The sequence below is a fragment of the Aquila chrysaetos genome, chromosome 6, assembly GCF_900496995.4.
Source record: "Aquila chrysaetos chrysaetos chromosome 6, bAquChr1.4, whole genome shotgun sequence".
Classification (NCBI taxonomy): domain Eukaryota; kingdom Metazoa; phylum Chordata; class Aves; order Accipitriformes; family Accipitridae; genus Aquila; species Aquila chrysaetos.
In genome coordinates, this window is record NC_044009.1 from 27,527,175 (window position 1) to 27,553,727 (window position 26,553).

The 26,553-nt window shown below is 35.6% G+C and overlaps 1 protein-coding gene across 5 annotated transcripts in view; it reads left to right on the plus strand.

The window, feature by feature from the left end:
* The window catches only part of CCDC141 (coiled-coil domain containing 141), a 111,164-nt gene that overhangs the window by 78,808 nt on the left and 5,803 nt on the right, over window positions 1-26,553 (plus strand). For 2 of the 5 annotated variants that reach the window (XM_030019194.1, XM_030019193.1), the window contains exons 18-25: window positions 2,703-2,843; window positions 4,874-5,068; window positions 6,696-6,879; window positions 8,164-8,273; window positions 10,880-10,987; window positions 11,625-11,708; window positions 15,381-16,267; window positions 18,221-18,393. In XM_030019194.1, the coding sequence (XP_029875054.1) occupies window positions 2,703-2,843; window positions 4,874-5,068; window positions 6,696-6,879; window positions 8,164-8,273; window positions 10,880-10,987; window positions 11,625-11,708; window positions 15,381-16,267; window positions 18,221-18,393 (1,882 nt within the window). Of the gene's footprint in view, window positions 1-2,702; window positions 2,844-4,873; window positions 5,069-6,695; window positions 6,880-8,163; window positions 8,274-10,879; window positions 10,988-11,624; window positions 11,709-13,274; window positions 13,372-15,380; window positions 16,268-18,220; window positions 18,394-26,553 lie in introns of those variants that run through there. The other 3 variants (XM_030019195.1, XR_003924084.1, XM_030019196.1) reach the window with 3 other exon arrangements.

Consider the following 26,553-nt stretch of genomic DNA (forward strand, 5'->3'; position numbering starts at 1 on the left):
ATGTTTAGATCCCTAAAAATTGGTAGCCATATATTGTCCTTTGTAGAATTGCTGATGATAACAGAAATTGTGTACATGCAGTCTGAGGGAGTGATGTACAAGTCTGAGCTGAATCTGGTTTTTCCACTGAGGCTAAAAGAGAAGAGTGACAGCAGCTGCAGACCTTTGACACATGAGCCATCATATCTGAAACAAGGCGATCTAATTTCACATACTGCTATGAGGAGAGCCTCTGGCCTTATAAATGATCACTAGCGTATGTATGTGCATAAGCCGGTGAAATAAACTAAAATAAACTCTTGCTCATCTCTTCTTTTCCTCAAAATTAAACCAGCAAATAAGGCTTTTGTGTTCTGAATACAAAATATTGTTCTGCAGAGGTCGTTTTATTAACAGAGGGCTTTTAGATAGATTTTATTATTCTGTGTACTTAGGTGGGATTAAAAGCTTAAACTAATTGGAGATCACAGTGCCGGTAATAGAATTCCCTTCCTTTCCATTACACTGAGTGAACACCATGTGTCTATTCACTGCTGAAATAATGTGGCAACATCCCACTAGATGAAATGAAAATGAAAAATATATCCCTTCATGGATTAATATTAGTATGTAATAATAATAATAATAATGATTGATTGCTAGCTGTTCCAATAACAGTAGCTGCAAAATGAGCATTCATTATTCCCTGGATTCTTTGACAAGGAGGGCGAGGGGGGCAGAGGGAAGTGTGTAGGACTTTTTAATATAAAAAAAGCCTTAAATATGTTAACCAAATGTGAAATTGCGTATGTGACCTGAACTCGATAACACTAATGAAGTAAGTTAAGTTCTTTTCTTTTGTGTGTCTGGAGGAACCAACACTGAAGCATTAGAACTGCTGCATTTCTTCTATATTGGTTCCTTTAGATAAATATAATTTTACACGATTTATTCTACATTCTCCTAAAAGCAAAAGATTGTCAACCCAAAGAATGTGAAATTCTCAAAAAAAAAAAAAAATTTCAGTCATTTTTACATTCTTCCATTTAAAATTTTATGAATTAATTATAAATAATTTGAAAATGTGATCATGGAATTGCAATGTAATTAAAATAGTAACTTTTATAAGGTATCAGAAGCATATTTTAAGCAGGTTTTTTACTTGTCTGGTTCTTGTATCTATTGCTTAAAGGCATTCAAAAGTAACTGTAATATCTAAAGCGATTTTTTTCAGTTGTAAATAAAATTGAAAATTACATAGCTTTCAGAAAAAAAACATTGAAAAAATAAAATTTTATACTTAAAATTCATAGTCCTTTAAAGATAATTTGGCTGGGTATGTTTGATACGTTTATTTATATAACATTGCTAATGCAAAGAACGACATATGGTTTATTAAGGGCACGCTTGAAAGAGGACATTAAAGCAAACAGGTAATGGGCATTGGAAAAAAAAAAGATAAAGAATATAACAACCTTGTATTATAACTAGTTCCCATGGTAAATAAACACTTTTTTTTAAATTATGTTGATCATATATGACTCTTCTTTTTGATGTGTATTAAACTCATTCTGGTAAATTGGCAATGCATCTTATCCGTATGTGTGTAAATGAAAGTGTAGCTTCCTAGAGCTTCATCAGTGTCATTCCTATCATTCTGAATTTCTAAAATATTTTGTAGATTAAAGAAAATGTAGCTACATTCCATCTAAGTAGCAAAAGTTTTACAGCAAATTTAATAAAACTAAATTTAATAGTAGTTATCTCAGCTGATATAAGTCCACCTGAAAAGTACTGAAAGGCATGGATGCTTCATAACCAGGGCTACTAGTTCACCTTAATTTATGTTATTATAAGAATAATTTTCCCTAATGTTGAGCTTGCTGCACGAAGTCAGTGCAAACTGGTAATAATATTCTCACATGGTACCGAAACAATCTAGCTGTAGTTAGGCGAGGCTTTCTTTGGGTATCTGTTAGGCAGAATCTCTCTGCTACTATACTCATAGAATAGTTATTTGAAAGGCAGGTGCTCATGTAGTCTACATCTTGATCATGCAAAGAGCTGGATTCATCTTTGTATGCTGTGAATAATTGTACTAAGATGTTTGGACTAGCACAGTGTATAAAATTAAGCCCCTGTGTAACTTCCTTTCAGAAGCAGGGCTTCTGAAAAAGGGGCGGGGGGGGGAAACCCCAACAAAAAAACCAACCTAACATAAACTAAATGATGTATTGTAGGAGAAAGGTACTATGAATAAACAAAAATCTGCTTGCCCACAGCCAGTAAAACTATGTTTTTCTGGAAACTAAGCATGGGTATACATTTACATGTCTACCATTTCTACTAAATGGACTAGAGTACGTGAAGGACATCTACTTCTAGTTAAAATCAATGAAAGCTCTCGGATAGGATTTTTTCATAGATTGTTTGAGCAAGGATCTCACCCTTTGCCCCAATCCTTTTTTTGCCCCAGCCATTCTGGAAACAATACTCAGCATTCAGAATGCAAAAATGTTGATTTAGCAAGACTATTAGTTTCTACTACTGGAAAGAAATTCTGAGGAAATAAGGATGTTTTGTGAGATGGCATAGTATTAATACACTTCTGTATTAAATTTTCAGTGTTCCGATCGTGGTCTGTTAAAACAGCTCTTGAAAAAAACCTAAACTGAAGTCTGCTGGTTTCTTTTTTAGTAACAAATATGCTTACTCTGTTTCAGCTCAGAGAATCATTTAAGGATCTCAAAAAGAAATTCAACAATTTGAAGTTTAACTATATGAAGAAAACTGAAAAAGCTCGAAATTTGAAAGTACTTAAAATACAGATTCAGCAAGTTGATACATATGCAGAGAAAATACAGGTAATATTAGAAATTTTAGTCTTAGTGAAGACTTCGCTGGTTGAATTGCTGTGACCTGTGCCAAGCAGATCAGAGAAGATGTAAAATGTATTGTGAGCTTCCCTGTTATTCAGCTTTATATCCTTCCCTGTCCCAGTCACTGACAGACATTTTTCACTGTTCTGTTCCTTTTATTCTTTTATTTCCTTCAGTTAAATGATCTTATCTCAATTCCTGACTTCTCTGTGTTCACTCCTTTTATCCTCCATTATTTTTCTATTTAATCTTTTATTTTTCTTGCCTCTGTTCCTTCACATTGTGTGTGACCTAGTCTTCCCTCTCCTTAAAAAAACAAAATAAAACAAATACACCATCAAAATCAACAAATCAACAATAAAAGCCACATATATTCCCTCCTGCATCCAGCTACTTTCTTGTCTTTCTCATTTCATCATGTAGGTCTTCAGAACCTTTTTCTGCATCCATTGCCTGGAGTTGATCATGCTCATTTGCACCTTAGAACCCTCCTAGTCTCACTCATTCTTTGCATTCACCAGAAACTCTTCTTCCAAAGCCTCCGATGACCTTTTTAGTTGCCAGTCAGAACTAGCACTTTTTGTTTTGATTGCCCTGCCAGTCTCTTCCTTCACAGCTTTTTTACTTGAAATTTTCAGTAGCTTCTATGATTCTATTTTTGCTATTTCTTTTGACTATTTGTTTTACACCCCCTCCCCCCCTTTTTTTTTCCTTTCAATGCAAATTCAAATCACAGAATCATTGAGGTTGGAAGGAACCTCTGGAGATCATCTAGTTGAAATTCTTTCCTCAGAGCAGGGTCAACTACAGAAGGTAGCTCTGTGTCATGTCCAGTTAGGTTTTGAATATTGCCAGGGATGGAGACTCCACAACCTCTGCGGTCAAGCTGTGTTCCACCCTCAGAGTAAAAAAACATGGGTTTTTCTTCTGCTTAAACAATTTCCTGTATTTCAGTTTGGGCCCATTGCCTCCTGTCTTTTCACCAGACACCACTGAGATGAGTCTGGCTCTGTTTTCTTTGCTCCCTCCCATCATGTTTGTATACACATTGATAAGATCCACCTTGAGTCTTATCTTCTCCAGGCTAAAAAATCCCAGCTCTCTCTGTCCTTGTAGAACACGTGCTCAGTCACTCAGTCATCTCTGTGACCCCTTGCCAGACTTACTCCAATATGCCTGGGTATTTCTTGTACTGGGGAGCCTGAAGTGGACACAGGACTCCAGATGCCTCACTAGTGCTACATAGAAGGGAATAATCACCTCCTTTGACCTGCTGGCAACACTCCTCCTACCAATGTATAATTCTTACAAGTGTATATGTGGAGAGTTCATGAAATACTTCCCTATTTTAAACCAATCTCTTCTTTTTCAAACGAAGATCAAGGACCTGTCTTTCTGCATCACTTGTAAAACAGCTAGCACAACGAAGTCTCTATGAACTATCAAAACTAGTGTTCCCAGGATATAAAATATATAAATGTATATATGTATATCATCTTATCCTAAAACTTACAGGTCATGTTTATACCAGACATCATAAAGTTCTAGTATGAATACTTGTTCCCCTTGGTCTTTGGGATTATGCTAGATTGTCACTGATGTTGCTTACATCAATTCTTAAGCAATATGTTAATATTCTAGGGCATAAATAACTGTGATGCTTAAATTGACTTGTATTTAGTCAAAGACTCCAAAGGCTTAGTAGTATTTTTCCCTTTGCAGATTCAATGAAAGTTATTTTGCTCAAGTTCCCATGTTTTATTACTACAGATGTTTATTTTTAAGCTGAAAAAAGTAACTCAATTCCACCTTCAATAAATTTAATTTACATTGATTTTAATCAGCCTTGTAGAGGCCTGCCAGTTTCCTTTGATTTTTGACAAAACAACTTGTAATTTTTAAAACACAGGAAAAGAAGTAGGTTTGTGTGGTTTTTCCCATGTTTTTTACTTTTTATTTCTAAAAATAGAAACATTTTTGTTGTGGTATTTAACATTGCTACATCTTTTAAACAGATTCTTAACAAGAAGATGGATAATTTAGAGAAGAAAGTCATTGGCTCTGTAGCAAATGAACCTAATGCTAAAGTTAGAGTCCTCCTGGGGTCAATCAGTGACTTACAAAAACAGCTGAATGACTTTAGCAGAGTTGTGGAGGATTACAAGCAAAATCTGTATCTCGTGGAGCATCTGCAACAGATGATGGAAGAGGTACTAGTAAACCTGAGATCCCCCACTGTGCCTGTAATAATGATGCAGGAATGGGATAGATAAAAATGCTTATAACTACTTCAGGCAAAATCTGTGGCTTCCCAAAGTAGTAGATTGGTAAAAATCTGTATTTTCTTCTATTTTTTCTTTATAACTTTGTGGAGAAAGGGGGGAAAAACCCATGTAACGTGACCATATTCTTGCACTACTATGCATACGATGGGGGTCTCTGCCTCCATATGACTTTCATAGTGATTCAGCATATCTATGATCATACTTATGAGCTCATTTTCTCTAAGTATATTCTGAGGCAACACAGAAAGCACCACAAGGCCCTCTTTGATAGCTGTCAAACCACAAGAGCCATATTATCACAATACCTACTTTGTTAGTTGTCAGGAAGAGCTGCCTATGTGGTATGTAATGCTGGAACTGAAATGTAAAATATTCAGTTCCTTAAAAGCAGCATATAATTTTTTTAATAGACTTAATTGTTAAGTATATGTATATTTTTATTCTGAACTGCAGTCTAAGTCTTTTTGGAAACTTCTGTAACTTTATTTTAATGTGTCTGAGGACTGCCTCATGCATTGCCTTTTTTAAAAAGAAAAAAAAAATTGTAACAGTATTTTCCCTCTTGCCATATTGTGTTGGTGCATCTGCTGTGAGGCAAGCACATTCCTGTCATCGTTGTTTATTTTTAGAAATAACACTGTTCATATCTCTAAAGTGATCTAAATGCATGACAAATAAATTCCCTTAATGATGGATCACAATACTAAAGTTTTGTTTAAAAGATGTTTTCAGTGTCCAGTGATTTGATCAATGTATCATTTCATAAACCATCAGCAAAGCAATTTGTTACAATTTGTTGTGTATTTACAGTTTTCAACTACCCCCTTACTTTGAGGGTAAAAAAATTATTTCCTATAGCTAAAATTTAAGATTGCTTTTTTTTTTACTCAGTGTAAAGTATTGCCTTCTACTCAACAGTTTTCCTTCAGTGAATAGGCAGAGTCTCAAATACTGACTTTAATAGCAGTTTAAAAAGGTGATTATTAGCTGCTTGCTGTAATGATGCAAAACTGATGATACTGAGTGAACACCAGATTCTATCCTCCTCTGAGTATTGTTAACCAAAAATGTTTATTAAGGGTATGTTCTGAAGCACGTTCTTGTCAGTAGAAAGATTCCTAGCAACTTTAATGGTTGCTGAGACAAAAACCGCTGTTTGCTAGTAGACTAAATCTAAACAACCCTGCTGCCTTTACAGAGGTATAACTGTGGCCATGATATGAAGTTTGGAAATTACTTGATATACAAGGTGGAAAGAGCTCAGAAATAAAACCTCAGAACTCAGAAATGTTTGCAGAACCATTAACTAATAACCTCACCATGCTTTTGTAAGATGAGCATGGATCTAGTGTTTAAAGAAATTTTAACAGCTATTAACATTCGAAGCAGCATTGGTAATGAACAAATGTTTTTCAGGTTAAATTAAAATCAGAAAATTTAAGACATACTGTATGCCACTGATTCTGAAAAGTCTAAGAATAGTCCAGTCTATTCTACAAAATCTTGAACTCCTAATAATAATTCATTATAATGCAGCGTTTTTATCCCTTAGTTTCAATTTTGGTTTGAAGATGTGAGTGCAACAGTCGTTAGAGTTGGCAAGTATTCTGCAGAATGCAAAACAAGAGAAGCAATAGAGACTCTCTACAAGCAATTCAACAAGTTTATTGAGCCTACAGTGCCTCAACAAGAAGAAAAAATTCAGCAGATTATAGACCTCGCTAAACGGTTATATGGTGAGGAGCTGTCTGGTAATGTACTGTGGGGAAAAAATACAATAACTTAGGACAGAGGAAGCAGATTCCTAGTTTTGTTCATTTAAGAAGAAAACCCCATGAAGATTAAAACACAAATGTTGTTTTAAACTATTGACTGGAAGAGGTGAAGGATTTCAGAACAAATATTTTAAAAATAAAAAAATGAAAGTACTCAACAGTCTGGTAGTTACTTGGTTTTCCAGATACAGCCTGAGTTCACCTTGAAATCAAACTGTGAATGTCCTTGTAATATTTATGAGCTTAGAATTAAGACTTCATAGCTTATGCTATCTCATAACAGGCAAGCCTTTGAAGTCAAAGTATATAACATTGATATACCTCAGTGCTGAGTGAGTTTTTTACATTAACACTGTGAAAAACTAGTGGTATTAGATTGCCAACTTTCTTAAGCATTTTATTAGCAAAAAATACAGATTGTTATGTAAATACTGTTATTTGCAACTGTATTGATTTGGAACATTGTTGACCAAAAAGAATGAAGGTCAACAAACTTCAGGTTTTGCTTTTTTTTCTCCCACTTGTAATGTTTATATACTTGTTGAAGTTACTTTATCCAAAGATAAGGTGACCATCTAAATGTGCAAAGATATTGTGTAGCATATCAATTCAAGTAGTAAATTTGAAAAAAATTCAACAGAGTCAAACTGTGCTTTTAAATTCCTCTAATTTAGTGTTGAAAAGACTATTTAGAGAGCACAGATCACTTTTTTTCTTCTTTGTCTTTTTTTTTTTTTTTTTTTAAACCTTCTCAATATTTCCAACATTCCTATCTGTAGGAAAGGAGCTGACAGAATGGATTCTTGACACCAGCTTATTAGAAACACTGGGAGAAAGAAGCTGCTTTGTGTTTAAGTCATTACACGGGAAAAAGCTTCTTCATCCTGCTTTTGTTTTGTATTTCTTATAACAGGGATCTAAGTGCCTCCTAGCTGTATAATAAGGCAACTAGTTTAGGAGACATTTTAGAGGGTCAGCATCTTTTAAAGCAGTATCACTAACCAGATAGAAGTAACTTTGTTTAAGGAGAAGCCTAGCAGAAGATCTGCAGCGACTTTGAGGGCCCATCTCAAGCGAGTAAGAGGTAGGAAAGCACATTGCTGTGAATCACAGAACTCCTTCAGCAAAACAAAACACAGAAAAATGTTTAATTATTGTAGTATATTGGGGTTACAAAGTACATTGATTGTATACATCTGTTTGAGGCATTCTGTTCTACTTTCATGGTTGTTTTTACCTTTGTAGGTATTGAAGAAGGAAAGAAGTATGTTGAAAAAGCCATATTAAAGTACAAAGAAATCATTAATTCTATTGATCAGTTGTGCAGATCTCTGAGAGAACTTAAGGAGATTAAGGTATTTTTTTTTTTTTTTTTTTTAATCTGGAGAATGTATTGCATCTGCATCAGTTTATCAGGTTTAGTGTCTGAATCAGTACTTTTAACTGAGGATCATCTATGTAGTATGAAACATTTCTTAATTGTTCACTTTTCCATTACCCTAGGTAATAATCATAATGAATCAATGAAGTGCTACTTGTTTGTGCACTAAATATTCCTCCTAGGTTTCTTCTTCTCAACTTCTTTCAGAACTGTTACTGCTTTCAAGTAACCTTTAGGGGAAAATGTCACAATTTCTTTGAGTATCTAGACAAATACTTTTTTCACATTTCTTCTTCCCTAGGTACTGTAATATAGGTGTACTGTAATATAGGTAACTGCTAGATCTATAAAATACCATACAACCTGGCTTGGGTCCCTATTGGAAAAATCATCCCCAAAACCAAGTTATGTTAGAACCAAAGTAATTTAAATTAGAAAAGCATGGCTTATAATGTAAATATTAAAGAGAACAACATTTTTAGTTTCAAATTCTTATAAGCTCCTTTAAGTGTAATTAAGTATAATGTATCAAATGAGGAGGAATTATGGAAGACAGCTGAGAGGGCTAGATTTCTGTAATAAAGACTGCCTACTCCACCTTCCACTCTCAAAGTAATACATCAAAAATCTCCCACATGCAGCAATAGCTGATGGGTTAATTCTTCTGTGAAGCTGGAAGAGTTAAGATGCTTAAATATCCTGCCCTTGTTGATGTTAAATGTTGTTTCACTTTTCTTTGATGGAATTATACTATAAAAACTGATGAACACTCAAATTATTCATTAATACACTTAAAAGCAGTAAGAGATGCTAAAAATACAAATGAGTTCCAAAAGTCATTAGATGAATGGAAAGAAGGCTTTGCATTGCACTGTGGCCATAAAGAAACTTCAATATAAATGCCAATTAGGTTTTTCAGAGTTCTTCTCCCCATCCATGTGTTACATAAATGCTATTGTGTGCAGGACAGTAGCCCCAGGTTCTGTCAGAACAGGGCTTGAACCTTTGATTTTTTTGCTAGCTCAACATAATATGGATCTTTTCAGGAGAAGTGGAATTTCAAAATAATTGTAATATTTTACTTTGACTAATTTTGCTAATTAACTAATTGTAAAATTATCTTTCTTTAACAAAGTTGTTTGGAGAACACTTTTTTTTCACACAGAACCATTCATAAACTATTTACTGATTACTTTAACCTTTAATTTAGGTAATTCTTTTTAAAAAGTCAGTCAAAAGAAATTTTACAAAAGATGAATTTTCTGCAATAGAGAGTAGTTCTGCAACTTTTTCCAAATGAAAGTTTTTTTTTTATAATATGTAATATTCTGAGATTTTAAAATGAATATTCTTACTAAACATTCCCACAATATCTCAATAGTCGATGACTGTATCTTATGAAGAATAAATAATTCAGAAAATTATCTACACAAATAGGTGCCATGAGTATGGAATGCAATGACTATGAATTCGGTTTCACTCCCTGTCATTTTTAAAGTATAACAAATTAAGGGGAAATGTATTGTGCAATCTTTCCTGATATTACATTGCTGTTGAAAGTCAGAAGAAAACAACTCCTGGATTTTTCAAAATTAAATATTTCTTTTCCTCAGAAAAAAATAGATTGAACAGATCACACAGAATTTTTCACTTGTTTAATGCTAGAATGGAAAATTAATAATGCAGCACTTTCTTATAAGAACTTATCTAAGACTGTAACTTTTGGCTGGACAGCTGAAGACATGAAATACACAAAACTCTAACTGTCAAACTTTTGGTTTTCCTTACATTGTGCCACTGTGATGTTCTTTGAAATCTGTACATTTCTTCCAGGAAAATTTTAAAGTATTCATGATGTCTTCATAAAATACAGTATGGTTGTCCAGATTTCTGTTATGTAAGTACTTTGTAACCAGTCGTGGAGTGTTGAGGCTTAAGCTAGAAATAAATATTAGCCAAAAAGAATGGTAAAGTAGCCGATTGAAAGTACAGTTAACTACATTCAGAGTGGTTATGGACTGTCCAGATGGGAAGTTGAAGGAGGGAGGAAAATAAGAACAAATGCAAATTCTGTCTGGTTATGTTTTATGCTTAGAACACATTCTCCCCTTTCCACCTTTTAGACAAAGTTGAATTCACAAATGTTTCTTTCCTCCCTAGAACTGTTTTCCTGAAATCCTGAATTTTTTCTGGATTTGTTGTTTATCCTTTTTTTTCCTAATAGTGTCACTTTCTTAATCCTTTATTTTCCCTTACTTATGCTGGGTACAAATTGGTTAATATTCCTCAGATTCTTGACCACCCACTTGATTTCTTCAGTCTTTGGTGTCCTATAATTTCCCTGCCTCAGAAAAGATCCCCTCAGCTTTGAAAAATGTTGTCTTTCCTTGTCCAGGAATGAATGAATCAGGTTTTGCTACATATTTTTGCCATAAGCAATTTACACCTGTGCTGATGACAGGTTTTAAATAAGATTTCACTTTTTTTTCCCTACTCTGTTGTACAGAGCATAAGTCAGCGTGTAGCTAACAATTGCTACCTTCTATTGTGTATAAGTTTACTTTTCTTTTCACATGGCAGAAAGATGAGTTTTCTGAAGAGTTGGTTACTGTTCAAAAAGAAGACAGAAATGGTCAAGAAGCATATGAGGCTAATATCAAAGACAAACCAGAGGAACAAAAGCAGCAGGTTAGTTAGATATATTTTTGTTTGTTTGTTTTTAAAACTAGAACTCTGTTTCTTAAAAGGCTTTATGTATTGCTGGAAAGCTTCTTGCTTGTCAGTCTTGATGCCTCCCTTAAGATGGGTGTTATCAGTGTAGTCTTGGTCATTTCTCTTTCAATTTTTTTTTAGTTACCCCTTTGCCTTCTATCCAATCCACATATTATTCCAGATGAATTTTATTTTTTATCCATCTTTCTACTTGCCTATGTATTTCTTTTTGTTTTCTAAAATAATATTCTTTTCATAATCTTTTACAAATTTCCCTTTGGGCCTATTGCCACAATATTCTTAATGCAGATGTCCTCTTTGTGACCATTCCTCTTTCCTCAAGGGAGAACACATTCCGCTCTCTCCTTTGTATTAAGACTTAAGGGAGTATAGGAAGTAATAGAGGAGACTCCTGTTAGTATTTCCCAGAGCCCTAATATTCATATAACTTCTAGAGACAAGATATGAAAGTATTTGATTTATAGTAACATGCTATGAGAGAAGCCTCATAGCTCAGAATTTGAACGAAGTAACAGTGGAAATTATGATTCTTTGTTGAATCATTAAGGTTTTCATCAGGAAAAAAAGTGTGTTTTAAACATTTTTCTTTCAGATGTCATCAGGTAAATGGCTTACAAATTCAGAAAACATTACGGGGAAGAGAAAAAATACTTTGTCTCCTACCAACACTAAACAGGTATCTGCTGTTCATGTTGATTTAATTTTTTTTTAATCAAATTGACAGGAATTTTTGTGTACTCTCAAAGGAATTTTATTCCTTAATTCATTGCTTCTCAAAAGTGACGGATATTGTTATAGCTTAGTGGGCTTTGATTGTCTGCTCATTTACAGTATTAGAAAAATCCAATGCAAAAGAAGCACAGAATCACTTCAGTTTTGCCACAGTGTGCATAACAGGAAAGCAGTCATAGCAAAAACATGATGGAACACAACTCCAGATGTCAGCAGTTCAGTATGACATCATGTCACAGATACCCTGCTGTACTGTTGTTACAACATGATATGTCAAACAAGTAACAGAACTCACCATCAAATAGTTGTCTTCACCCTCACCTCAAAACACTGACGTTACATTTCAGTTGCCAAAATTCTGTGTAGCAGAGAGCATAATTAAGTTCCAAACTATGGATTACATGTTGAGGACAATGCGCAAAAGGAAATTAGATAGTGAAAAACTGGATATGCATTTAGAGTGATAAAAATCCTAGCAGAGAAGCATGTTTTATTCATGGATATACAGTAAATGAATATGAAAGGTTCCAAACTGTCAATGAATAAATGTAGTCTTAGAAATACAGGCAATACAAAAGCAGACCTACGTTTTATGAGATTAGCTTAAAGAACGTTTTGAAGACTTGGGATCCTGGATGTAAATGCAAATAATTTATTATGTGAAATACTGTGGTAAATTGGAGTGGGTGGTAATATATTTCAGTCTTTAGAAAGGTAGGATACATTGGTAATTGATTTAGAGCTCTAAAATTTCCATTTTGCAAGCTGATAAGATAGACCAATACTACAAGACATTTAAACTGGAATGTTTTGTAGAAATTCAACTAATATTAACATTCCCTTCAGTTCAATACAGAAAGTCCTATAATCTGATGATAAGCCAAAATTAAGCCTAATTAATTTTGTTACCTCCTTTCCAAGTCAATGGGAGTTTCAAGATTGACTTGGAGTCCAGATTTCACTCAAAATTTTGTGGCTGTTCCAAAGAGCTATCCTCAGGAGAATCACCTCACCCAGAAGATGTCCATTGCCCTATTTCCTATTTTGCTAGGCCACAGCTTTATCAGTCCTCGTCGGACTGTGCCTCAGCTGCCAAGGGGAGAAGTCAAGGGCATGCGAAACAGCAAATATCAGATGTGAAGTATGGCAACTATGATGCCTCCACCCTTTTCATCACTCCATACTTCACTTGAAGTAGTGGATTCTTCTCACTAGAGCTTTTCTGTCGTCCATTTCCATCCTTTCCAAGGAAAGACCTGGCCCATCCCCAGCCCCTTGTCTAGTGGGCCAGCAATCTCTAATTTTGTCTATACTTCTGCAAGCTAGTTTTGCAGTATTAATTTGCTTCAGTAATAAATCTCACCCTCTAAAAAGTGGCCTAGACCTTCTCATGGCACATCCTCATGCTTCTTTGATCCCAGGTGGCACACCAGGGTTGAAAGTCCTCACATTGCCAAAGCCTGTCTGGCAGCTTGCTCACTCACTGCCCACCTGTCATTCTTTTCCCCAGCATTTTCCCCAGGGTCATTTTCCAGCAATGTCTGAAATAACTCAGTTCGGTTCTGTGATATCCAGATGAGGTGACCATGAAACTGACAACACATCCCTGCACTAAGATCCTAGATTAGTCACTGGAAGATTCCTACATTGTCATGGCCTTCCTGTAGTTACCCAAATGTATGCCACTGTGTGTACATGTGAGTAGACTCCTCAGTAGACAGAATAAATCTGGACCATTGATTTCATTCAGACAGTGAGACTAGCTATTCAGAAATTTTGACCTATTTTTTTTAAATATACCTGCTCAGAATTTAACATTCTAAAGAATTTCTCAACTTCTTAATATTTCATCAGATTTGGTTTATTAAATTTGTTAGTGCAAGTCAGACCAAACCAGCCAGAATTTGCTGCTGAAGTGCCTATTAAAGCTTCATTTAAGAAAGACTTGCAAATTTGGTCAGGCTTAAAACTGAGAACAATGCTGATAAGGTTAAAAGAGCTGGGTGACAGTCAAATTTGTAAACCCTAGAAAAATATATTGTATGAGTGTATTGGAATTGAGCCCTAAAAATAACAATTTCTTAGGAATAGTTTACAATTAGTTAGAAACCCTATAAAAAAAATGAGTATGTGCAGAAGGAAGAAGTGACTCAATATTTATTGTTTTCTGAGTAATTGGAAAGAGGAAAAATTGTCACATTTCACCAAATTGGAAAGTCATTTATAATTTATCATGTTTATATCCATGGTATATTCATACTGAAAGACACTTTGGGGGTCAGAGATCATCAGGGGTTGCTTGTGGAAAACATATTTAATACCCAAATTTGAACTTCCTCTTACAACTGAATTGAATTATTTAGTAAAATAGACGCAGTAAAATCCCAACTTTCTTCCCGTCATTCATTCATGGATCTGGCATGAATCACATGGCTTTGAAATAACAAATATATTAACTTGGAAAAACATCTATATTAAAATGACCACATATACAGGACCAGGGTACGTATGAGGTTCTATTACTTCTTTTTACTTTTATTTTGTTAATTGTGTGCACTGATTATTAGGCTATATTTAGAGCAATAGCAAAAAGAAAGCCGAGAAGAATGTGCCACTGCACTTTTGTACTGGATACTGCCAAAGAGACCTGGTGTGGAAAGCAATGATACCCAGTGTATCACCCAATTGATTTGAGTGAACAGTTTATAGGTGGTAGAAACATGCTTAGCAGATTACGTATTTTTGTATAGAACTCAACAATGAGAGAATAGCATGAGAACATTATGAACACCTTTGTTGAGAGCCCTGGAACAAATGAAATAGGCCTGGATATGTGATTACACATTTCTATAAAAATCAAGAGGCAGAGAAGTAATTAATAAATCAGATACTGTCTTTGGTGCTTTGCGATTAAAATTAATGCACTTGTGCCACATTCGATTTTTTTTTTTTTTTTGGAAACATGATGAGGGGGATTTTTTTTTATTCTGGATCCAATATAATATAAAAATAATGTTAACATTGATTTCTGTTTGTGTTTGGACAAGATCTTGAAACAGCTGGCAAAAAATGAGGGAAATATAAAATGCTTGGAAAATATCTTAAAGATGTTGGTTTAATTCTGTAATTCTTGAACATGACTGGTGACTCTCTTTCTCAGAGAATCAAAGTCCAGTAACTTGGCTGTTAATATATTTTTATTGCTATGTAACTGTTTCCCATTTAGAGGTAATTAGGCCACCCCCTCCTCCACCTTCCCCTTGCAAATGCTTTTATACACGACACCTACAGGAAATCCACAGGTTGTCCTTTGTTTATAGGAAGAGGTATTTTTTCTTTTATTGTCACTGTTGTTATAAATGTTTATATATAATTATAATAATATCTGCTAGAATCTATCCAAACAGTTTGAAATTCCAGTTAGCTGCTGCAAAAATTTCTGATGAATTACCCTTTTCCACATATTTTCTCCTGCTTCTCAGAATACATGAAGCTTAATTAGAAGAAATATTTCAAATATTGTTGCTAGCTTCTGCGTGAAAAGGGGATGCATAGAATGATAACTCATTCTCTCTGTCTTTTTCTTTCCTTCTCTTCTTTCCCATCCTAATTTAAGGAGAGGAATAAATTGGCTGATATTCCAATTATCTGTCCAGCTGGTGAGGATCTTGTTTCACAGGATACAGAGCTGTCATCTTCAGCCAAAGAAGATAGTTTACAGACTGAATTCCTGGCAGAAGAAATACCCTCCGGAGATGAATATGAGTGTATATCACCTGATGATATCTCTTTGCCACCGCTTTCTGAGACACCAGAATCCAACCTCTTACATTCTGAAACAGAGCTAGAAGAGCAGTGCTGTTGTAGCTCTCATAGTCCGCATGTCAGTTCCTATAGCTTGCAAATGCAGAAAACTACTAGTATTAAAAAAGCAATGGAAGCGTCTGATCTCTTAACAAATTCTGCTTATGCTGATGTTACAAATAATAGAATGGAAAGCCCATCAGATCAGTCTGAGAAGTTTTGTATCTCTTCAACAGATTCTGGTCCAAAAGTCAGAGAAGTATCTCCTTTGACTAGTAGCTTACAAGGAATATCTGAAGCTAGCACTGCTTCCTGCACAATAAATGCCAAACCGGTATATAGCATGATGAGTGAAGTGTGCAAAACACATTTGCAACACCTTGAACTTCATAAAAGCATGGCAGAAACACAAGAACAATTGCATGACTTGAATAACTGTACTAAAACCCAGGACAGGTTGCATGCTTTGCCTGATGCATTCTCAGGTTTTGTGTTTCAATCAGACGCCACCAGAAGCTGTCAGAGGCAGATGGTCACTCGAGAAGAGATTAAAAGTTCATCAGAAAAGAACAGCATGGCCAGCCTAACTGGACAGGTGCCTAACTTCTCCCAGCTTCTGTCTAACAAAACCGTCATGGAAGGTTCTCCGGTAACTTTGGAAGTAGAAGTAACGGGATTCCCAGAGCCTACACTGACATGGTGGGTAGCTTATAATGAGAAGTAGTAAAGATACCTATTAGCAAGACACCTTGAACCACTTATAACCAAATTAATTAATTTATAGACTAGAATAAATGGCTTGTATCCTTTCTACTCCACTCTTCTGCATGATTCCTACCTTCAAAATTGCTTTTGACAATTGACCTACTTGAAATAATCTCTCTGTACTTAATTTTATGAATAATGAGAGCATCAAACTACTGCAAACACATCCAATGTTTTTTAAGCAAATACATCATGTGGTTTTTGTATTCTGGAATATGACATTCCACTTGTTCAATAATTTCTTAAAACAAATGTGCACTCTAGATTTACCGTAAGTAAATTCACCTGCATTTTCTCAGGATTTTGGCACTATATATGAATGGACACATACACGTATGTGCATGCTAAAATATTTATATAGTGACTACATATACCTAGACACACACATTTATATATGTGTGAGAGTCAGTTGTCGAAAACTGGAGAGAAGCTGCAGGTTAAAAAAACCCCAAACTTTAGTGTCTACACTAAAAGAACCAGTTTTATATTACATATTTGTGTGCATTCTCTATCTCTTTCTGAATTGCTGTATGTCTAATTAGATTGCTTTATACTGCATTTGTGAGAAATACAGATGATGTTTGTATTACATCTTTTAAGATTACTTTCTAGAAATTCCCTGCCAAAGGGAATAGGAACTGAAAGAGGGGCAGGATTTCAAGATTTTGGTATCCTCTATGTGTTGGCATATTTTCCTAACATTTTACCTCATTTGCCATTTCTCCACTGATTCACAATGGAAGCCTTTCTTTTAATGTGTTAAAATTAGATATGCCTCTTACTGGAAACATTTTGATGTTAAGATTATTATTACACATGTAAAGAATTAGGCAAACTATAAGCTTTTAGTAAGCTAAATTTTCTTTTATGGCACTGAGAAAAATACTGGACACTGCAACCTTGGTGCTATATACTGTGTTGGTATCAATAAAGTTACTTTGTTTTAAATCCTGGTATTCTACACTTTGAGAAGTATTGTTGGTGAAACAAGAAGTACCTTCAGTTTTATCATAAGAAAGCATTAATTCAGCTCAAAAATACATACACTGTTGATATTTGGTCTTTTAAAAATAACATTCAGCAGAAAGCATTTTGCAAATTAGAAATTTATGAAAACAGAAAAAAAGTGGGCGTTTTGTAATTAAAAATTCACCAATACCATCTATTTTGTATCGATGTAGACATTTTATTGGATAAGCATGTGGAAACATATTTCTGTGCTTGTGTTAGGTTAAATGTAGCTCATGCTGAAACATCATGAGGCAAGAAGACCCAGAATTTTCTCTTACTTCCAATATGTAAATCAGGAGTCAATATCAATACATGGTGACAGATCTTCAAGCTTTATAATACGACACCAGTTCTCTGAAATAACTCCTGATGCATTGTTCTATCCTGTGTGATGATGTGAACTAAGTAAAAGTTAAGTGGGCTGGGGTGGAAGAACAGGTCCTTGACTCTTCTTTATACCGAAGACACAAGTTCAGAAAGTTTGTATGTTGCTTATGCATCTTAAGAGCCTATTCATGAGTTGAATGTGGATTGACCCAACAACTTACTAGCAAAAATGTTTCAGCACAAAACTGAAAGTTTTCCCAGGCCTTCATGCTACTCTCTCCCATACTGCAGTGAGAGAACTGTGACTTGTCCACTGAAAACCATTTTCAGAAACACATTTTCTAGTATTAAGAATGTATTATCCAGCAGTTTGAATTGTTTAAATATTCATCCATATTTACATATAACTTCAAAACTGAGGAATGAGAGCACAGCAGTGAGCTCTATCTCTTGCTGTCAATGTAGTATTACAGAGGTTGTCTGAATTTTAAAGTTCTGCTTGGCATACAGTGATATAGATCTGACTTGAAAACTGACTCTCTGCTTCAGGTACAAGAAGGGCCAGAAACTGACTGCAGATGAGCACTTAAAGCTTTTACAAAAGGAGACAAAGCATACTTTGTTCATTCGAAAGGTGTGTGATAAAGATGCTGGCCTCTATGTTGTTCGGGCTAAAAATTTGAACGGCACTATCTCATCAAGTGCCATTCTCCACGTGAAAGGTAACAGGCCACCTATTACATTAATAGACTGGATAATGCTGTGTGTCATCTATATTAGCATATCACTAATATACTGGCTATTCACAAAATAAGTACAATATTGACTGTGCTGGACTTAATTCTCACATGCTAAGACAACATTAAATTTATTTTCTTACACTGCATCTTTCACAATCTGTACCAAACCACTTTTATGTCACACTCGATATATTGCTTGTTTTTTTTAATACCAGTATTATGTGCTTATTTTCCTTTCTCATAGTGATGTTGAGATAAAAAAGTTACAAGGATATTCTAGAATCTGAGGCAGAGTTTTGCTTTCTAAAAATGTTGGCATTACAAAGTGTTGGAAACAGTTTTAATGGTTATAGGTATTAAATGTCAATATACACCCAGGTAGAGTGCTCAGATCAACTTATATTTTATGGTATGCTTTTTTGGGGGAGGTGGTGTGGAGGGTGTTGAAATGTTTTTTAAACATCAAATGTATTATTTCCAACCACGTTTTTCTCATATACTTTTAAAATAATTTTACTTGTAGGATAAAGCTTCTTAGTAAAGAAATGGTATCATTTGTGATTGCACTGGCATAGATCAGATTTACATCTGTCTCAGCCCAGCAGATAGTCTCCACCAGTGAAAGCTGCAGTAGTTCCAATAAAGTTGTGATCATCTGCAGTACAAAGATTTGACCCAGAATCATCAGGATTGGCATCTAGCATACAGTAGACAAAAACCCCAAATGTTTACAAAATGAGACGTTCCAACATACCAGTCTGCCTTGGTAGATGCTTGTGATACTTCTTCTGCCTTCCTATAAAATTAAAGATATAAATATTTCTAATAATCCACTAAATTGTTAGTATAAGACAAGAAAGATAACAGTTTATGAAGTGAGCACTTGTGCATGTTTAAAATATTTAGCACACTGATTTCGAACAGAATCAACCAGATTGGGAAATACTCAAAAGTGTATTCATACCAAAAAATTATTTGTTTAATTTCAGTCAAATAGAATTCTCCTATAACTTCAAAGCAGTAAATCCAAACCAAAACTTTGTTCACCTACAGATTGCATTTCATTCTTGACAAGGACAACCACAAATATTATTTTTTATTAAAGTACTGATTTGTTTAGTTATTTGGTAATAATGACTTAACTGTGCCAGTGGAAGATTTTATAAATCCTCAAATGTAACTTCATTCTTTAGCTCCTGCACTTATTGTATTTGTACAGTAGAGAGAATTGACAAACAGTTACATGATTTTTTCCTGCATCTTTGATTTGCAGCTTTCATGGTACAACTGCATTGGTGTGGAAAATTTATAGAGAGGAAATATTTACTTTCTTTTGCATAATTTGCCAAAATGAAATAAGCCTTTTACTGTGTAGCATGCTATGAGCAGAATATATATTGCAAATTGCCGGGGGTCAGTGAGATTGACAACTGACTTTTAGACATTTTGGCCCAGTGACTGCAACTTTATTAAAATTCCTGTAACTTTGAAACAAGAGAAGTTCTGAAGGGAATATAATGTCACAGCAATACGAGAGGGAGCCAGGAGGAAGAGGAGGTGGTGAGCAGACAGGGGAACAAAGTAAATTTGAACTAAAATTGGTATTACCCTCCCTTAATGAACAACTTCCTTAGTTCAGTCATCTCCCCAAAATGTTGATTCATAAGAATTCTCTCAGGTATAAAAATCACCTATTTTCCTGAAGTGTACTTTCCATTTCACAATAAAGCTAATTTTAATAATTAGTATGATTTTGAATGTTTCAATTTTCATAAAAGTAAAATTCAGTTCAGTGGTTTTGTGCCCTTGTGACTTTATGTATGATTGTTATAAACACACAGCAAAGAACCTGTGTGAACAAGCTGACTTGCATAAGTGGTACATTAAGCAATATTGTGGTAAGAACATACCAAAATGCCTCTCCTACAGGCTGTAAGGTTTTGCCTGCTGGAGAGTTGCCAGTGCTTGATAACTTTATCCTGTTCATAACACTGATTTTCTATTTGAAAATGAGTCTTCTAGGTGATGGCTGCCCTTCAATCCTCTGTTTTGACTGAGAGTTGCCATCATTCAAAAATTAAAAGTAGTCATGGGTGTTCTTTTGACATGTTCTGAGTAACTTTATATAAATACTCAGGTCACTTTTTCAGGCATTTTTTGCCTTCAGTATTGAGGCTAAGTACATGCACACAAAAAAACAAGACTGAAAGCAGACATGTTCTCTTTCTTCTTCTGCCTTGCCTCTGCCAGAATTAGGCCTTTAAATTAGAGCATTAACTGTGATAAGGCTTGTGACAGAAAGAGTCGTTGTAGTTCTACAGGTGCTGGGCTCAAAGCTGCATCTATTTTTTAACTTGTGGATCCTTCATCTTGAAAACTACGGAAAGTTCAGTGCTAGAATGGTCATTGTTCTGTCTTTTCTTTATACGGCCAGTGTGTGAGTTCAGAGATTTGCATTTGACCTTTTTGGTTGGAGGGGAGCCATTTGTTGATCAAAACAACACTGTGAGGTGAGTCTCTGTCCTTCAGAAGGCAAAGCTAGAGCTAGGATTCCAGCCCAGCTTGGAAAAATTTGTCCCAAACTAATTTGTAGTTCTATCAAAGCAGGAGAAAAAGATGTGAACTTTTCGTGATGTCATAGAGCAGGAATTGGAGGTAGCTTGGATCTAGACTTGTAGTTGGATCTGATTGCTTGCTGGCACTTACAGAAAGACCGCTCACTATTTATGATAATCAGCTCTATGAGTTAAAAAGGCAACAGACACAGCACTGCTGGGCAAGTGTACGCAGATTGTGGGAACAAATTCTTTCCCCTCCCTTGTACCACTTCCTTGTGTGTATCCAGGCTCCTAGGGTATTACAAGGGAGCAAGCATGCAGACCTTCTCCCTCATACACATTTGAATTAAATCTGTTTCTGTTAAATTTATCTAACAGGCTTAGAACAAGTGGGAGAGATCTCAGTTACTTGCTTTACCTGAGATTTGACAGCTAGAATACAAGGCCAATTTACAAAATTGTGTGAGAGTAAGAGATGCAGCTTTGAATCCACGTGGGATTTATTCCATCTTTTTATTAATATTCTTTAGAAGCTAGCCAGTGATATAGCCTTTTACTGGAGTTTGGCTTACACTCCCAGTTCCAAGCATAACAAGGACTGTCATCTTTCCTCTAAGAGGGGAAGAGTTAGAAAGAAGCCTTGGAGAGAGAGTAAATTTTATTCCAACATTTATAAAGCCATGCTGCGTATGCCTATGAACAAGTGCATTCTGCCTTTAGTAAAATTCTGAGTATGTATCATGCTGCATATGTCTAATCAAGTATGCTTATGTTTTGCCCCCTTACCAGGAAACATTTAAAATCAATACAATGCTGATTTTTTTTCTTCTGAATTATGGTTTAAATAGTTCAAGAAATGACTCTTGTTGCTAAAGTTTGTATTTTCCTTATCTCTTTTTTCTTCGTATTTTAAAAGTACTGTTGGTAGTTCATGTGCTGAACAAGACATAAAACTAGTTTATCTTAAAGGACTTTTTCAAGGCATTGCTATCTGAGATGTGATTTGGGATTATATGCTCCAGGAAGGCTTTCCAGATGAGGAAGCTGTATTGACATCATGCCCTTGTAACTGTTCACTGCTATGATGTGGTGTTGAAATGACTCCCGTGCACAATTTTTTGGCTGGAGAAGGACATTTTTAAGCCACTTCTATCTAGAAAGTCACTAAAGGAAAGCTGCCCTCTGCCCACAAAACTACAAAAGGAGAATGATAGTGAAATGCCACACTCGGTAAGCTTAACGCTCATTTTCCAGTTTGAACTATAAATGTGTCTTGTAACTGACAGATTAGGTACCCCAGATTTCAACAGACTTTCACAGAAAAAAGATGTCAAGGGTGATCTTGTCTCCAACTATGCCAAGACAAAACAAAATTATTCCACTGGGGAAGGGTAGATTAATGCAGAGTTCTTTGTACACCCTGATTAAAATTATATGGCTCTAAAGCTTACATGAAAGATCCCAAAAGATTACCTGTCACCCAGGGAAGCCAGCTGCCTTTCTAAGGAAAGTGAGCCTCAGTTTTGCTGTTCAGTTCAAAAGCAGCTGAAGTGGCTTATGCATGGCTGCTCTTGTGCCAACACATCCACTTTCATTTTTACTCAAACATGTTATCTAGGAAAAGTAAGCTTCCTACTACTGGATGAAATCCTAAAATTGAGTTCCTATTTAAATGTTAAATAAGATCTTTCAAGTTTGGCTTGTGAGAAGAAAGTGACATGCAAATGAATCCAACTTTTAAAATCTAAGAATGCTATTATTTTCAAGAGTACACACAAGTATGGCATTCATACTATTGCTATATAACAGACACCGTGAAATAATAAAAGGTCAAATGTCACTTCTGAGAACGTTGTCATTTTTACATAGTCAGCTATTATAATTATTAAATACAAAAAGATATAAATATAAGGCCAGAAATCACCTCAGCACATCTATAGACCTTAATAAATCATTGTAGAAGTACATAATCATTAAACCTTTCCTCCGATAATTTGAATATCTCTGAAATTTAGATTAACAAAACTTGATTTTGTGAGTATGGTATTGCATTTACTTTAAGTCAGGAGTAGTTTTAAATGCACATTTTTTAATGGGTATATGGATACCAGCCACTTTTTTTATTGTTGCAAGAAACAAGACTAAAAAGAGAGAGAGATTCGAGATACTAGATACACAGTAGGATACTGAAAGTCTCCTGGTTTTAACACTTTGCTTTGTAAACAGAGGTGTAATCAATGTTAATCACTGCTGTGTTGGCAGTCTGGGTTTAAATACTCTTTATTTAAGGACTCGAATGCCCAAAAAATTTTCCTGGAAAATTTGTGCTGTTTTCTGTTCAGGTAACCTTAAAAAAAAGACTGACAGTCTCATGATACACTAATATTTCTCTGAAAGAGAACCACATTCATTCTGTTTCAGCAATAATTTCAATGTGAACCTGCCCCCCCCCCCTTTTTTTTTATAGTTCATGTTATGCATGCTTCACTTCCTCCTCCTTTTAATCATGCTTTAGAAGCTGGAAATACATCTAGGTGTTTTGTATTGTTCTGGTTCTGCTACTTACTTGTTTTATGGTGCTGACTTCCCCTCATCACAGTCACAGTTTTGAACCTATAGTTACTTCAAGACCGCAACACGTTTACATCTTCCTGACTGGTCTCTTAAAGAGCAGATTTAAATCTTAGCCTCTCTAGCCTTTCAACAAAAATAATATACTTAGGCATCTTACTAACCTAACCTCCCTTCCTCCTTCCCCATATGCAGACACCCACTAAGAAAGAAAGTGGTGAATGAGATTGCCTGACTACAAGATGTGGAGTTGTGTGAAGGGGTATTTACACAACGTGCATAAATTCGGAGGGGAAAGGATTAATTATTTTCATTTCTCAAAAGAAGCAGCCTGTCTGAGGGCCCAGGTGTGAGTCAGTAGGCAAAGGGAGGATGAGGCATTCCCCTGGTTGGCTTTGGATCAGATGTGGCTGGAGCTGCAATGGAGACAGTGGCTTCCTCTCAAATGACTGGTAAAGTATGCTTATTTCCAGACGTTTCTCTGGAGACTTTGCTAGGGTAAGCTAGTAGTTTTTGTGTGTCTATAACTTTTGTGGCTCAGAGGGGCTGTGCCTTTAAAAATTACTGCTCAGACTTCCTTTAATGAGGCTACACCATGGTATTCAGGGAGGCTGGAGCTCTGGATTATGGATATTTCAGATCAATTGGGTCATGAGACCTACTTGGTATTCCTTAATAAAATCCCTTCTGATTGTGTTAGGAGCTCGACTGAGACAAAATCTCTAACCAATAAAGTGCAGTATCTTAATTTAGAGCAATGCTGAGTGAATCCAAAGTCTCTGAGCAGCATGGTGTGAATCTCAGTCTAGCCTAAACTTTTGGAGAAGATAGGGGGAAGTTGATGAACTTGCTAATATCACATTTCAAGACATCAGAGATTGGAAATTACATGCCCAGTGTAAATAGATTAAAAATAACTGTAAAGGAAAGTAATAAAAAATGGCTGCTGAAAACAACTTGGCTTGACCTGGTACTATCTGTGCATGAGAGAGACTTGGGGCAGTGGTGAAAGCTGTGTGATAAAGCCAGAGGCAGGCGATCACTCCACCTGCAGTTTTTACATTGCTCCAGACTGCCGAGTTTTCCTTGCTGGTTCCCCAGTTTGCAGGAGAACTCTACTGGTTCTTACAAATACCTTACGTAATATTTAATATTTGACAAACTTCTTATCTGAACCCATCAGAGTGGGATTTCAGTACCACTGACAACCTGAAATATTCTCCCTCCACAATGCAGGAAAAAAGATCTGTTCCTTCTAACCTTTGTGGTTCATGGGATGTCCAGCCAAGAAATAATTTTTAATCGACAAGTTGTCTTAGCATATTATGACATCATGCAAAAACCATCAGTGAAATATAACCATCCATTCTATTTTGAAGGTTGCTGTCAGAGGATGAACTCTTCTTTTACAGCAGACTTTGTTTCTCTGTTGAGTTCTAGCCTGTGCCTTAAAGAGTTGTAGTAACTGTCAATTAATGGTTTTCTTTGCACGTACTTTTCCCTTTGCTCCCTAGAAACTGGTCATTTTAGTTTTTGTGTTCTGCTGACTTGCTGATACAAAATCAAGATAGGATCTGATCATTATCACCGTTCCACTCAGATGAGTTTTTTTGGTTTTTTTTAAATGGTAAAAGATATGCTGGTATGAGATGCAGCCTGACTTTGCAAAGTATTGCAAACTGCACAAGTAATGGAATCCAGCCAAAAATATCACAAGGAGTGGCTGATGCCCACTTAACGTTTTCCGCTGGAATACAAGCTAATCATGCACTGTTTGTGACTTATTGCCAGCTGCCTGCAAAAAGGAGACAGGGGTGTAAGCTTGGTTCTGTTGCTTGACATGAAGCTGCAGATCCCAAATTTCTGTGCTTCAGGTGCATGCAATGCAATGGTGGTGGCAGCTTGCTCTTGCTCAATTTCAACAGCTAAGAACTGAGTTGTTTGAGCTGCTCGGACTGGCTAATGTAGACCTTAGGTTAGAAAGAGAGAGAGAGTAAAACTCATATACTTCTGCTCTATATTGTGGCCTCAGTCCTACAGTACGTGGGAACAATGTAAAAGCAGCTAAACTTGAAAGCTTATTGCAAGTAAGAACTCACCTACACAGTGGATTTATTAATATAGCGGGTGAAAATGTCTGCCTCGCTATGCTGACAGTCCCACATTTGGCAAAAATAGCCATGGGGTCAATGTATTTGGGTTTAGAAGTTGCTGGGCACCTTCGTGAGGTACGCTGATTTTTGTTTCACAGTAGCATAAAGAAAAAATTTTTGTCCTAAAACAGTGGAGTAATGCTGACATAGTTGAGAGCAGTTTCAAGCTCTGTTATTTATCACACATTTCAGTGACTTTCTGTTTCTGAGAAACCTGGTGATTACTTCTGTTAAATATTATGGACACATGGTACAATTTATAGTAAAGAGGAACAAGAATATATTCTTTATGTGCTAGGAATGCAAAATGTTCATTTTTGTTGTAGTATGTGCCTCTGTGTGTGCTTCTGTGTGTTAACATCTGCTGCTTTGGATTCCCTGTATCAAGAATACTTTGAGTTCTAAGGTTGTCATCTTTTTTACTGTTGCCCTGGAGGTACAATATAAGTGGAACCTCAGGTAGTAGTACACTGATCCAGTAAATCCAGTTTTACAGCTCATTAAGTCATATGTCTCATGAAGCAATGCTTTGATTCAGTACAAACTGGCGCTGATGACTGAAACTTCTTCAAACAATTTTGACGGGTTAATTTGTATTAGCCAGGCCTTATACTGGCTCAGGTGTTATCTGTCGTCCCACAGTTGGCATGAAGCCAGCACAAATTCAATCTCATGTGCTCTGGTTATTACAATAGAAATACAATTATTTGCCCATCCTTGATCTGAATCAGATTTGTACTGGATGATCTGGTAGTACATGGTTTCAGTATTAATGACGGCCAAAATAATGATCTTGATCAAAGTTGTAGAGAGGCCACATTCTGGCCTTCATCATTGTTGCAAATATAGATCAATCTTTT